Below are 14,264 nucleotides of genomic sequence, written 5' to 3'. Positions count from 1 at the left end.
ATGCCAGGGGAGTGAGAGCGACTTGGAGAGGTTCTGAATGATTTGGGCAGTGAACTCAGGGCCGTTATCTGATTGGAGGGAAGTGGGCATCCCAAACCTAGGAAAGATCTGGGTGAGGAGGATAGAGGCAACCGCGGAAGCTCGTTTGTTAGTGGTGGGGAAAGCTTCGACCCATCCTGAAAATGTATATACCAACACGAGTAGGTATCTGGTACGCCGTACGGGGGGCATGTTAGTGAAGTCTGTTTGCCAATCTGCGGCGGGGACATTATCCCTTGCTTGATGAGCCGGGAAGGGTCGGGCCTTGAGGGGAGTATTAGGGTTAGTGCGTTGGCAGATGGTGCACCTGTGGGTGATTTGGTTAAGTAGGGTTTTGTCTGCAGGAGAGAGAAAAAGGATTGTAAAAAATGGATCAAGGATTGGGGGCTAGGATGGAACAGATCGTGTAAGAAGCGGAAGAGGGACTCTTTGTCCTGGGAACAGAGGGTGTCTTGTGATAAGGCTAAAACCGCAAGGGCAGACGGATCGCTGTCTGGTGCTTCTTCTGATAGGGCAATCGACCGGGGTACTCTGTCAGCTTTGTTGTTACCTCTTGTAATGGGGGAGTCGTCCTTTTGATGTAATTTGCAGTGGACTATGCCCAGTCGGTGTGGAAGTTGTGAAACCTCTAGAAGTTTAGTAATTAAGGCTGAATTAGTGATGGAATTCCCTTTTGTGGTGAGGAGGCCTCGTTCTTTCCATACTGCCGCGTGAGACAAGAGAATGTGGAATACGTATTTGGAGTCAGTGTACAGTGTGAGAGACGTGTCCCGGGCTAGAGTGCAAGCTCTGGTGGCTGCAATGAGTTCGGCCTGTTGATTGGTTGTACCGGGGGGTAGGGCTCGTGCCTCGATGACGTCTTCGAGGGAGACTACTGCATATCCTGCGTAATGGGTGCCCTCATGTTTAAAGGAGGACCCATCAGTAAACCAGATGAGGTCGGAGTGTGAGAGGGCTCCTTCGGAGATCGTGGAGTGGCACGGAAGGAAGTTGTGAAGGGCTTCCAGGCAATCATGCGAGGGAGTATGAGGAGAGTAGGGTAGAGGAAGAAGAGTGGCCGGATTCAGGGGCGGGCAGGGGAGGAAAGAAATGTCTGAATTTTGGAGGAAAGAGGACAGTAAGGTCAGGAGTGTGGAGGGAGGGAGAGTCTGTAAACTTTTGTAGGTTAAGAGATCCTTTAGGTGATGTGGGGACAGAATGGTAAGGGGCGCCCCGAATGTCAGTTTATGAGCTTCCTTCTGCAAGAGCTGTCCAGCGGCTAATGCCCGTAGGCAGGGGGCCCATCCCCGAACTGTGGGGTCTAATTGCTTGGAAAGATAAGCTACTGGGGCAAAGGATGGGCCATAATATTGGCCTAGGACTCCTAGAGCTTGACTGGACCTCTCATGAATGTATAATGAGAAGGGCTTTGACAAATCAGGAAGATGGAGAGCTGGGGCTTCCACAAGGGCTCGACGGAGCTTAATGAAGGAGTGTCGGGGTGAGGAGGATAATGGTTCTTCAGGGGGGCCCTTGCTGAGGTCATATAGGGGTCTTGCCAACAGGGAGAAGTTAGGGATCCACGCTCTAAAATACCCAGCCAGGCCTAGAAAGGAAAGGATTTCTGTCTTGGTTTTGGGAACGGGCAGGTCAGAGAGGAGCCATTTTCTGTCTAAGGTAATGGACTTTCTTTGTTGAGATAGAAGGAATCCGAGGTAAGTGACAGAAGGGGAAGAGATTTGAGCCTTGACGGGGGATACCCAGTAACCTCTGGAAGCTAGAAGGTTAAGTAGGGAGGCAGTGTCAAGTTGAGACTGTTCCCACGAGGGACTGCAGAGTAGAAGATCGTCCACGTATTGTAATAAGGTGGACTTGGAGTGATCATGATGAAACTGTTTGAGGTCCTGAGCTAGGACCTGTCCAAAAATATGGGGACTATCTCAGAAGCCTTGTGGCAAAACTGTCCAAGTGAGTTGTTCAGAATATCTTGTGTATGGGTCCATCCAGGTGAAGGTGAAAAATCTTGGGAGGAGGGGTCCAGAGGGATAGAAAAAAATGCGTCCTTGAGATCTAGGACTGAGAAGTGGGAGGCCGAGGCAGGGATCTGCGATAAAAGGGTGTATGGATTTGGGACTAAGGGATGGATAGGGACAATGGCCATGTTAATGAGGCGGAGATCTTGGACTAGGCGGAAAGATCTGTTGGTTTTCTTAACAGCTAATATGGGGGTATTAAACGGGCAGTGAGTGGGTCTGAGGTAATTTTTGTTTAGAAGATCTTGAATGATGGGTCGGAGGCCTATGAGGGCTGAAGTGGTTAGGGGGTATTGGGCCTGACAGATATACTGAGAGGGGTCACGTAATTTGATAGAGGCAGGAGGACATAGAGCCACGGAGGGGCTTGTAATGTCCCAAACTTTGGGATTTACAGGGTGTATGAGGGCGGAACTGGAGCTTTCATTGGCTAGAGGGGGGTCGTCGGCTATGAGGGCCATCAGAAAGGGAGTACTGGGGGCTGTGGGAGTGGATATAGTTATGGAAACATGGAGGAGAGAAAGGATGTCCTGTCCTAGTAAAGGGATGGGACACTGGGGCATAACCAGGAAGGAGTGGGAGAAAGGTATGGGATTGTCCTGGATTGTGCATAAAAGGGGGGGGTTTAATGGGAAAATCTGTTTACCTCCTACCCCGACTATAGGAGTAATGGCAGGCATGGTAGGGCCCCGGTATTCTAGCAAGACTGAGAAGGTGGCTCCTGTATCTAGGAGGAAGGAGATGGGGCGACCGTCTACTATTAGAGTAACCCTGGGCTCCTGTTTGGTGATGGAAATGGTTGGGTGAGAAGCCCCCGGGCCCTGTCAGTCTTCTTCTGCCAGCCCCACTACGGAGGGCTTAGGATGGTGGTTGTTCGTCCAGCCTCCCCTTCTGGTGGTTGGGCAATCAGACCCCCAGTGGCCCTTTTTGTGGCATCTGGGGCATGGGGTGGTAGGAGATCTGGGGGAGGGGCACGCCCTTGACCAATGTCCTTCTTTTCCGCACTTGAAACAAGCTCCTGGGGGGGGGGGGGCTTGTTTGTAGAGGGGCGCCCAGGTTGTGGCTTTATCAGCTGGGCCAACATTTGGAAATTGGCCTGATCAGCCTTTTGTTTACGGCGTTCTTTCTTCTCCTCCCGGTTATGGAAGACTTCAAAGGCCACTGTTAGGATCTCAGTCTGTGGGGTAGCAGGGCCGTGTTCTAACTTTTTGAGTTTAGCTTTAATGTCGGGGTAGCTTTGAGCTAGGAAGTATGTCATAAGGACATGTCTTCTGTCAGGCGTTTCTGGGTCTAGGCTGATAACTGTAATAGGGCTTGAGTGAGTCTAAGAACTCGGAGGGAGTTTCCTCCCTCCTTTGAATTACGTCTTGGAGCTTTTGAAAATTGACTACTTTACGAGCTGCCTTTTTCAGACGTGCTATTAAGCAGCAGGCGAAGATATCTCGAGAGCGGAGACCCACGGCGGTGTTATAATCCCAGTGTGGGTCTTGTTCGGGAACAGCGGTGGGGCCAGGGGGATAGGTGGGGTCAGTCCTGTGGGTTTCGGTGGCGTGCGTTTGGGCGAAGTCCCAAACTCACCTACGCTCTTCAGGAAGGAGGGTATTAGCCAGGAGCATGAAAATGTCATGATGTGTGAGGCTGTATGACTGGAGGGTCCATTGAAACTCCCTGATATATGTTGTGGGATCAGTGGAAAAGGAACCTAGGCGTTTCTCAAGTTGGGCTAAATCTCCTAAGGAGAAAGGGATGTGAACGCACACGATGCCTTTGGATCCTGCTACCTCCCGGAGGGGGGTCGATAATTTTGGGAGGCCCTTGGGACCGAGTCTGAGGGGGACTGAAGGGTTCTGGCTCAGTCTGTGGGGGAGAAACAGGTGATGGGGGCAAAGACGGAGGAGGCTCCTGGGACTTAGTTAGAGGGGAGCTGAAAGGCTCAGGCTCGATCTGCTGGGGTGGGGGGGATGGTGAGGGGGATGAAGGCGGAGGGGGTGAGGTGGGGGAGGAGATGGTGGTGGAGGAAGGGGGAGGGGCTGTTGTAGGAGAGAGGGGGGAAGGAAGTGGGTGGTCGGCTTCTGCGGGGGAGGGGGTGGAGGCTGTGGCTACTGCGGAAGAGGGCGGAGGGGTTGTAGGAGGGGGAGGGGCTGAAGGGGGAAGCCTGTATGGCGGAGGTTAGTTGGCTGGGTCAAAGGTAATCGAGGAGGGACTGGGAGTGTGTGGAGGGGAGGGAGACGGTTTGCAGGCTAGGAGAACTTGGGGCGGGGAACAGGTGGTGCAGAGGCTGGGATTTTGAGCTAGGAGGCGAAAAGCTTCGATATAGGGAATCTCCTTCCATTTTTTCAGGTGCTGGCAGTAGTTAAAAGATCGCGAGTGATGTTAGGATCAAGAGCTCCCCCTGCGGGCCGTTGGTTGTGATTGTCTAGGGGGCATGTCGGCCAATCTTGGGAGCAGTATTTGCAGAGAAGTTTTGGTTTTATATCAGGCGTCAGGGAGAGGGTGGCTAGATGCTTGAGCAGGCATTCAAGAGGTGAGCTTCCAGGGAGGGATGAGGAGGCTCCCATGGCTGAAGGACAGAGAAGGAGACAAACAGGGGAAGACGAAAGGGGACCCCCGGACTGGGAGCAGACCGCAAGGAGACAAAGGGCGTCCCCGATGATCCTTGGGGGTCTGCGGAAACTCGTATACGAGTCGGTTTCTTAGGAAGTGCGGGTCGTCACCCAGACTTCTCTAAGAAGGCAGAGTGCCGGAGTCCGAGGTGCCTAGCACTAGGAATTTTCGGCGGAAGGAACGTAAGGGGGGGGGGAAGGGAGCGTTCTCATCCGCAAAGGAGTCACCTCGTTTATGGCTGTTGGAGGGGGGCCTGAGGGTCCCCCGCAGCCGTGAAGGCCTGAGGCGGGGAGAGTTCCCTCCTCGTCCCCGAGTGTCAGGGCCTTGCTGGACGATCACGGTCAATGGCGCTGCGATAGCTCGGGGAAGAGCGGCCCACTCTGGGGGAAAACTTACCTAAAGGCCAGAGAGGAGTGGTGAGTGTGATGAGCCAGTGCTGGAAAAAGAGGACGAGGGCAAGCTGCTGCTGGTGTCGGGGGAAGACGGGGCCCAGTTGGGGTGTCCCGTCTCCCGGGTTTCGGCACCAATGAAAGGAAAGGAGTGACACACAGCAGCAATTCACCGGAGAATTCCACTTTATTAGGGAAAGGTGTTGGGTTATATAGGAAGGGGCATGAGCTGATTGAGGTGTCACTTCTACAGGGCTGGTGGCTATTGGCTAGGTGCTGGGATTAGCGGGGGTGAGGGGTGATTGGGCTTCAGGTGGCGCCAGCAGGAACCGAGGACCCGGAAGAGAAGCAGGAAGTTCGCCGTCTTATGGGTGGGGGCCCTTCAATGCTAATGATCATATTTGAAATATTTTAAAGGGATCATCTGTATCTTATTTTACCCTAAAGTGGGGAGTGCATCTTTGTGGATTTGGTGTAGAAATAACCTTTTTGGACTGTCTCTTAAGAAATCATTATATTGCTAAGTAAATTAAAGGCCAACCTGCCAGAGAATGCAGGAATCATGGTTGGGATAGGCTAGACTTGTGAAACTACCGCCAGCATGGTAGTTTCCTTGGCATTAGCTAAATCATGGATCACAGGATACACAGCTACCCGTTACATTCTTATACCTCTTACCATTTCCTGGTGCCTTGTGAGAATCTCTGTCATTTTGGGGAGGCTTTATCATAGTGATATGTTGAAGGTTACTTAACTGACACAAACTTTTAGGGAATTCAGTTTGGCATAATTGAACCTTAAGTGGTATTTTTAATGCCAGATGTGTATTTTGTCTTCTTTTTGCCCTGAGTAAAGTTTTTCCCCATTCATTGAGAAGTTTTTGTTTCTGTTCCTAATACAGCAAATGGAAAGGTGACAATAGCAGTGTCAGTTCCCTGTGTATCAGTCCAGATGGAAAGATGTTGCTTTCAGCTGGTCGAACAATCAAACTATGGGTTTTGGAGACCAAAGAAGTCTACAGAGTGAGTAAATCAAATCAGTTGTAAGCATAACAGTCACCCAAGGAGGAAGGCAGAAGTCTTGAGTTCTAGTATATTGTTTTAAGAATGCACAGTGGTTATTTTCAAGCTTATCAAAATACAGTAGAATTAGTAGACAAGGATTAGCCTCCAGATCTGGTTTGTTGATCTTAAATAGGCTAGACATGTCCCCTGTACATGCATTGGAAGAATGGATAGAACAAGGAAGTGGAATTTGGATCTCTTACTCTACTATGCAATGATTATAATTTTGATTTCCAGCATTTGGTACACTTAATAGTAGTGGACTGGAGATTTAGTATTACATTTTGAGTGTGCTCAGGGGTTAACTTTTGGTGCTGTGATGATGCCTTAAAATTGTGGTTTCGACTCGCTGAGAGTAAAATGAGGACCTACAATTCCTTGGCTGTGTCTGAGCACCCAAACACCCCTTCAGAAGTGGATAGAATTAAGTGAATCTTCAATTCAAAAATGGAAGAAATAATGATTGTGGGGTAGGGTCATGGGAGTTAGAAGGGTTATCTTAATGTTCAGTTTTTTCAGATGGAGTTTTTAAAAGGGAGAGGAATATAGCACAAGTAAGCACAGTGTTTAGAATTAAATGTAACTGTAACTGTTAGTCTGGAGCTCTGATCAGTTAATGTATCATATATATTATTTATGATACATAGGGACTCTTTAATTTATGTTTGCTGCTTTGTATCCATCCTCTCTTAAATGAGATTTAACTTTCTCTAGCACTTCACGGGACATTCGACGCCGGTTTCATCACTTACGTTCACTACTATCAGACCTCCTAATGAAAGCCAACCCTTTGATGGAATTACAGGTCTTTATTTCTTATCTGGAGCAGTACATGACCGGTTACTTAATGTCTGGTATGTAGTCTTTTGGATTTGGGAGGGAACATTGCCTTGAAAGAAACTGTCTCCGCTTATATGGTTAATATAAATGATGAGTATGAGGCTTGTTTTATTGTAATTAATGTTATATTTTACATTGAACTTGTAATGAAGAATTGCACCTGCCTAAAAAACAAATCTTTATGAGAAGGATTTAAAAGCATTACATAATAGAACCTCCACCATCTTGTTTAGAGGTGCTGTGGGCTGAATATTTTTTTGACTGGGCAAAATTTTTAGGAAAGTCTCTGATTTTATTAAGTAGATGACTGCTTTGGTAGTGTAATGTCTTGTTTACTGATGGTTAACTGAGGACAGTTAATTCCTTAGCTGTGTCAGAATTCCCAGCAGCCTCTTTTTGTAGTAGTACTTGTTACTAATTCCCTTTGAAACTACTTTTAAAAGTAAAAGTTTATTTGGTTTTAACTTTTTAATACCAAAAAAAAGTTTTTAAATTTAAGAAATACAAAAAATTTATTGGATTTTATTACATTATCTACTGGTCATGGACAAAATAAGTAGAGATTTTTAAAAATGGGAGTAGTTTCTCATCCTAGTAATCATTTAGCTGAGCATGCTCTTGATCATGAAAGGTTATAAATTTATACGAAATACTGTTCAGAAGTATAGGACTTACCAAATAGGTATTCCTTAAAGCAGTTGTGGAGGAAGGTTCATGAGGCCTAATGTGAACCTCTCTTCACCTTCAAGCCATTAGCTAAACTGTAGTCCCTAATTATGCCTCCTATTCATCAAACTGCACTGGTTTTCTGTCCTTGTCTGATTTTTGAAGAGCACCTGTTGGGATAATTTTAGTTGTCAAAGGTTTAACACTTACATAAAACATTAGTAAGGCCCAGAATTAAAAATCTACCACCCAAATCTCTTGAATATTACTTGAGGTGTTTGGACTTCAAATGTTTTTTTTACCTCTTTGCCTCCCCATATCTAGGCTTCTTCAGCTATAGAATTTCTTCTGTAATAGAGAAGTTCATTTCTGTTGTCTTTGGTAGTGTAATGTCTTGTTTACTGATGGTTAACTGAGGACATTAAATTCCTTAAGGTTGTCTTAAGGTTGTAAAAATAGTAAGGAATACCTGGGGGCTTCCTTGTAGCAGAGGAGTAAACTTAAAAGACAATTAAGTTAAAAACCCATATTGAAAGGCTGCCCCAAAAGGCCATTTATAAAAACTGTGTTTTGGTAGGTAGAGTAAGCTAAAGGTTTCCTGATAATTACCTTTGGAAGACACATTTCTGTAAGGAAATAACATTTGAATATCTCTTGTCACTGGATGAGTATTTTTTAAAATGCCTTTTATATTACTTTAAGGAGATAACTTTACTATTGATGGGCTAAGATAGCAGTTTCCTTTATATAAATGACCTCATGTTAGAATGAATCTTGTTTCACTAAGAATGTATTGTGCATGAACTATTTAGAATTTATCAAATCAGCTCTCAGTTTTCTTCTAGACATAAAAATGTTGAAAGATTGTTTACTGGTAAATGTATAAAGTCTCATAAGTTGAAAAGAGACTGTTTTTGAATCCTATTTGTAAATCATGTTTGTTACTTTTTTATTCAGTCTTTATTTTTTTAAATTTGTGCCTAAATATTTTTAAACAGCTTTTTTGAGGTATAATTGACACATAATAAACTGTACATATTTAAGTTTTACAGATTGATTTAAGTGCTGACATATGTATATATGTGAAGTCCTTACCACAGTCAAGACAGTAACCATGTGTATTGCTCCCAAGAATTTGCTCATATCCCTTTGTAATACCCTCCCCTCCCCAGTCTCCCTGCTTTTTGACACATTTGGGGCATTACAAATAAAAGTTCTTATGGACATTTGTCTTTTGTATGAACATATGATTCATTTCTCTTGGGTAAATAACTTGGAGTGCAATGGCGGAATCATATGATAGGTATATATTTAATTTTTAAAGAAAACATTTTTTCAGAGTGATTGTACCATTTTACATTCCTGCCAGCTGTGTATAAAGGTGCTAATTCCTTCACATCCTCACCAATACTTGATATGTCATTTAATTTTAGCCATTTTAATAGGTGTGTAGTGGTATCTCAGTGTGGTTTTAATCTACATTTCCCTAGTGGCTGTTGATGTTGACAGTCTTTCATATGTATATTTGCTATCTGGATATGTTCTCTGAAAATATCTATTCAAATATTGTGGCCTGTTTTTTACTGGGTTGTTTTCTTACTGAGTTTTGAGAGTTCTTTGTATATTCTGACTATAATAAATCCATTCTCAGTATATGTTTTGCAAATATTTTTCTCCTGGTCTGTACTTTCTTTTTTTGAAGAGAAGTTTTTAATTTGGTAAGTCTAGATCATGTTTGGAAATCTTTGCTTAATTAAGGTTACAAAGGTTTTGCCTAGGAGTTTTAGCTTTACATCTTACATTTGGTTCTGTGATCTATTTTGAGTTGATTTGTGTATATGGTGTGAGGAATGGATTGGAGTTTATATTTTGCATTATGGATATCTAATGCTCCTAGTACCATCTGTTGAAAAGACTCTCTTCAGTGAACTGGTTTTGCATGTATAAATGTATATACATATACAGCCAATTCTCATTATTCAAAGTAGTTACATTGTATAAAGTCCTACATTGTATAAAGTGCTGATTTATCAGATACTGAATTATCACTCCTTGGGGAAATACAAGCCTCTCTGGTCACAATTTTCATCATCTAATCAATACATAACCTTGTTTTATGTTTGTTTTCCTTTTTTTATAGAGAGAGAGAGTTGATTGACTCTTAGAGCAGAGTTTATGTAGCACAGATATTTCTCCAAAAGGCATAGCACAGCTTTTTTGCTTTTAGGAACACAAGATAGCACTTCAGCACTACATTTAAGGGTCATTTTAAACAGGGAAATAACTAACAAGAAGCACAGAAGCTAAAAATGTGGCACTAAATAGACCGTGCAGAGAATACTTGTATTATGAGAACTGAGTTAAGGAAGCAGAACATGGCCTTGTTTAACCTCGTCTGTATTGAGGCACCTCATATTTTCTTCTGTTTTGTGCGTATCTGTTAAAGACCAAGAAAGCACTACAAACAATGATTTGCAGCTTTCCAGATGAATTTTAGCAATTAGGCAAATTCTCAAATAAGGAATCAATGAATAATGATCCTCATATATATATTTCTAGATCTTTTCTCAGTGTTTCTATGATACTAATTCTTCTCCAGTTAATCTGTACATTCAATGCAAACCCATCAAATACCGGCAGACTCTTCTGACAGTCTGATTTTAAAATCCAAATGCAGTGCAATGCAATAGCCAAAGTGACTTTGAGAAAGACGGAAAAAAGTTGGAGGACTCAATTTGTCTGATTTCAAGACTTGTCAAGCCACAGTAATCAAGATAGTGGCATCAAGATAGACAAATAGATGAATGAAGAAGAATAGAGAGTGTTACTCATTGCTTAAACTGCCAGAAATGCATTAATGTTTTTTCTTTTTCTGTGTAACCATGTTAAGTGACGTGAATGCTTTCCTTATTTTGATTTTTAGTCACCTTATTTACCTTTCAAAAGATGAAAAAGCTATTGGGAATCTAAATCTGTGATCCCTTTAGGTGTTTGTCTTTTTTTTTTTTCAGTCTGTCTTACCACCTAATCATTGGTGTTGTTGTTATCTAGGCAGGTCCGATCAGAAAACAAAGAAAAGAATGCAGTGATGTCTTTTACAGTTACAGATGAACCTGTCTATATTGACTTGACTTTGTCAGAAAACAAAGAAGAGGTAAATAGCTCGATTGTTGAGAACTTGATTTTGATTCACAGCTATTTTTAAAATCAAGGCTTTGATGATTTATTGATTTGGGAAAGCGGGTACGTGAGGGAGGAAGAACGAAATAGAGTGAAAATCTTAAACTGTTGGAAGTAACCATTAGATAGACCACGGTGGTGTGCTCTTAGGAGGGAAGGGACAGTGCATGGTGGCATTCTCAGCAACCCTGAGTGCTGTGACCTACAGGGCCTTGTCGCCCCTGCCCTTGGTAGTGACTTTGTTCCTCTAACTTCCACGCCACTCTCTCCTTGACTGTGTTATCTTCTTGGCCTACCTAAACTTCTATTTACAAGCTTGACAATAAAACTCAAATTACTATTTTGATGGCACTGATTATTTTTAAATGCAAGAGTTGTGCATTCTTGCTGTTTTCTCTGGTTATTTAAAGGGGTGGGAAGGAGAGTTGAATTTTCCTAAATGTATTGCAGAAGTAATTATCTATTAGAGTAGACTAAAGAATGCTACCCATTAGAGTAACCAGTTACATTTTTCTTTTAGCCTGTCAAGTTAGCTGTTGTATGCAGTGATGGTCAAGTTCATCTTTTTGAACACATATTAAATGGGTAAGTAAGAAGTTTCCAAGTCAGAAATTTGTTTTCTTCTGACTTGTTATTTCTATATATTAACACCTGGGTATTCTTTCCATTGTATTACTTGTCAGATTGTTCTAAAAGCATTCTTAATTCTTTACCCTTATGATTATATACATTCTCATTGAGAACTCAGGTCTTTGGAGTTGTGGACCCCGTTCTTCATAATTGTGGCTAGGAGAGTGACTTTTTATGATGTTTGCTTAGTAAATGTTGGAAATTCTAATGATAAATTTTAAAAGGAAGTTCAACCAATAGTTTCTATGAACTTTGGTGAAGCCTGCATTTCTGCCTTTGGCGGTGCCTCCCCTTGGTGCACTATGGGTCAGTGACGCCTGGCAATATATTTTGGTGGGCAGAGGGCAGTGACATAGACCAGGGGTCAGAATGTTATAGCCTGCAGGCCAAATCCAGTAGAGATCATACATGGCCCCAAAAAACTAAAATATTTACTCTCTGGCCCTTTACCAACCTTAGCCGTACACTATAAACATGGTGTGCGACTCAGTCGTGTGTAGTTAATGCTAAACTTTAAAATGGTTTCAACTTTTATTGTCAGTTGCCTTCCTTTTACAATCCTAGTACAGAAATTAATTTAAATGTAAGTTAATTATGAAAGCAGTATGCACTCATTTTAAAGCATTCAGGATGATGCATAGACAGTTGCTTATAAAACCCAAGTCTCATTGAGTTTTGCTCCTTAGAGGTAACTTTTAGCAGTTTAGTGTATAACACTTGTGGCCTCTATTTACATAGTCATATGTGTATGTGGAATGTATAATTGAGGGCCCTGAAGTACTGGGCCACGGTGGGGACTTGGACATTTTCCCCTGGGTAATAGTAAAGCCATTGAAGGATTCTAAGCAGAGGATGGGTGAAGTTTGACTTAAATTTTAGGTCATTCTGTCTGATGTGTTGGAAATACTCACAGAGGAATGAAGGCTAACGCAGAGGCCAAAAGCCTGGAGTAGATGTGGCTGTGAAGTCATACTAGCAGGAGTGAGTAAGGGGTAGGGAGAGTGGGTGCTTACAGCTGAGAGGATGGAGGGCGTGTGCTTGGTGGTGAGATGGCCGGCAAGGAGGAGTGAGTGGCCGAGGTAGCGGGAAGGGCTGGGTTGCTGGGAATAGGAAGGGTGAGAAACTGAGAGGACAGGGTGTCGGGCTGGGCATGGAAGCCACCAAGAGAGGAGTTCCTCAGGACTGGTGTTGGCTAGAATGGCATGAGCCACTAAAATCTTTAAGAAACGTGGAGGAGTGACCAGAGGTCACTGGGTGATGGCAGGATGGGGAAATAGCTGGGATCTGGTGACAACAGTTTCAAAGGTTTTAGAATTGAAGGAAGGAGAGACTACATGTCTTGAAGTGTTACTGGAGAACAAGGAGCACATCATGTCCACGGCCCCCAGCACAAAGTGTGTTGGAGAGAAAACAGCTACAACTTGGGAGATAAATAGAGTCCTTGGGGAAGAAATTGAGGGTTTAATTTTGTTGATTATATTTTGCTGATAATTTTACTCCTGGAACTGTTTTGCACAAGGCATGGTGGGTCTTCGGGGGCTGGAAGCAGAGACAGGGCTGATTAGAATAGGGCATGTACAGAGCCATCTGGGCTTAAGCTCAGGGTGGGGAGAGTGCAACGAGAGCTTGGTGCCTCCAGCAGTGGCTGACAAGGTGGGATGGAGAGGCATATGGGTCTCAAGGCAGAGTTTTGTGGTGAGGTCTTGAATGTTGGCAGGGTGGGAATAGATGAAGTCTTGACAGGACATTCTGGGTGGTAGTGTGGAGGCCAGAGGAGGGTCACATTTCATGACTTGATGGCCAGCTTAATTAGTATGTTATTTCAAAATTTCTAATCTGATTTTTTTTTTTCCTTTTCTAGATATTGCAAAAAGCCGTTGACTTCAAACTGCACAATTCAGATAGCCACATCTGGGAAAGGCAAGAAATCAACACCAAAACCCATCCCTATTCTAGCAGCTGGTTTTTGCTCAGACAAAATGTCATTGTTGCTTGTATATGGCAATTGGTTTCAGCCCACCATTGAGCGAGTGGTACGTAGATGCCCGTCTGGAGTAAAGCAGTATAGCATTAACATGTCCATGGAAAAGAATGATTTTTAAATGATACATGATCTGCTTATGAGAATATTTAAAAAGAAGTCGTATATTTTCCCTTAACTGAAGGACATTTTACTGGTTGGTTTAATTTATGAGAACTCTCTATATAAAGTTTACTTAATCTAGTATATCCAAGATATTTTAATGTTTAATCAAGTTAAAGACATTATTTAGATACTTTATTCCTTTATTCCCCCTTCTCCTTTATTTGGTATGTTTGAAATCTGGTGTTTATTTTTCTATTACAAATACCTCTCAGTTTGGATGAGCTGCATTTCAAGTCCTCAGTAGCCACTCATTCCTAGTGGCTATCGTTTTGGTCAGCACAGGGATGAGTGAATTTTGTCCAGCTACCCAAAAGGTGAATCTTGATAAAAGAACCTTTAGTAATAGCATCCATTAAATTTTCTAAGTGGGAATGTAGTGGGCGGTGCAATGATTTCACTTTCTGATTACAGAAGTTTCTTGGGAGACTTGTTGAGTTATTAAGATCATGTTAGGAAATTTCTTAAGGTTTCATTTATAATACTGTTTTCAGTAAGATCTTCAGGGAGACTGGGTGGAATATTACATGCCCAAGCAAGCTCTTACTGAATTTATTTAAAAACACTTACTTTTTTAAAGTTTAATGTGCAGATATGGTTTAATAAAAAGAGGAGAAAAGTATTACTATAAATGTAAGACTCCTTGTGGACCCTTAAGTCCCATAAGGGGGCCCCCAATCCCCCTCTCCAGACGGAG

The 14,264-nt window shown here is 43.2% G+C and overlaps 1 protein-coding gene and 1 non-coding gene across 2 annotated transcripts in view; both read left to right on the top strand.

The window, feature by feature from the left end:
- WDR43 (WD repeat domain 43) overlaps positions 1–14,264 on the top strand; it is a 48,400-nt gene that overhangs the window by 18,567 nt on the left and 15,569 nt on the right. Inside the window, exons 4-8 of the mRNA XM_036903592.2 lie at positions 5,946–6,066; positions 6,823–6,962; positions 10,666–10,768; positions 11,315–11,379; positions 13,286–13,457. Coding sequence (XP_036759487.1) covers positions 5,946–6,066; positions 6,823–6,962; positions 10,666–10,768; positions 11,315–11,379; positions 13,286–13,457 — 601 coding nt within the window. The remainder of the gene's footprint in view (positions 1–5,945; positions 6,067–6,822; positions 6,963–10,665; positions 10,769–11,314; positions 11,380–13,285; positions 13,458–14,264) is intronic.
- On the top strand, positions 6,420–6,504 carry LOC118921666 (small nucleolar RNA SNORD53/SNORD92). Its single transcript, XR_005028456.1, has one exon. It is a non-coding gene; the product is annotated as a small nucleolar RNA SNORD53/SNORD92 (small nucleolar RNA).

This window comes from Manis pentadactyla, chromosome 2, assembly GCF_030020395.1.
Source record: "Manis pentadactyla isolate mManPen7 chromosome 2, mManPen7.hap1, whole genome shotgun sequence".
Classification (NCBI taxonomy): Eukaryota; Metazoa; Chordata; class Mammalia; order Pholidota; family Manidae; genus Manis; species Manis pentadactyla.
The sequence above is the reverse complement of the archived record's forward strand: the minus strand, read 5'-3'. Positions and strand labels throughout refer to the sequence as shown.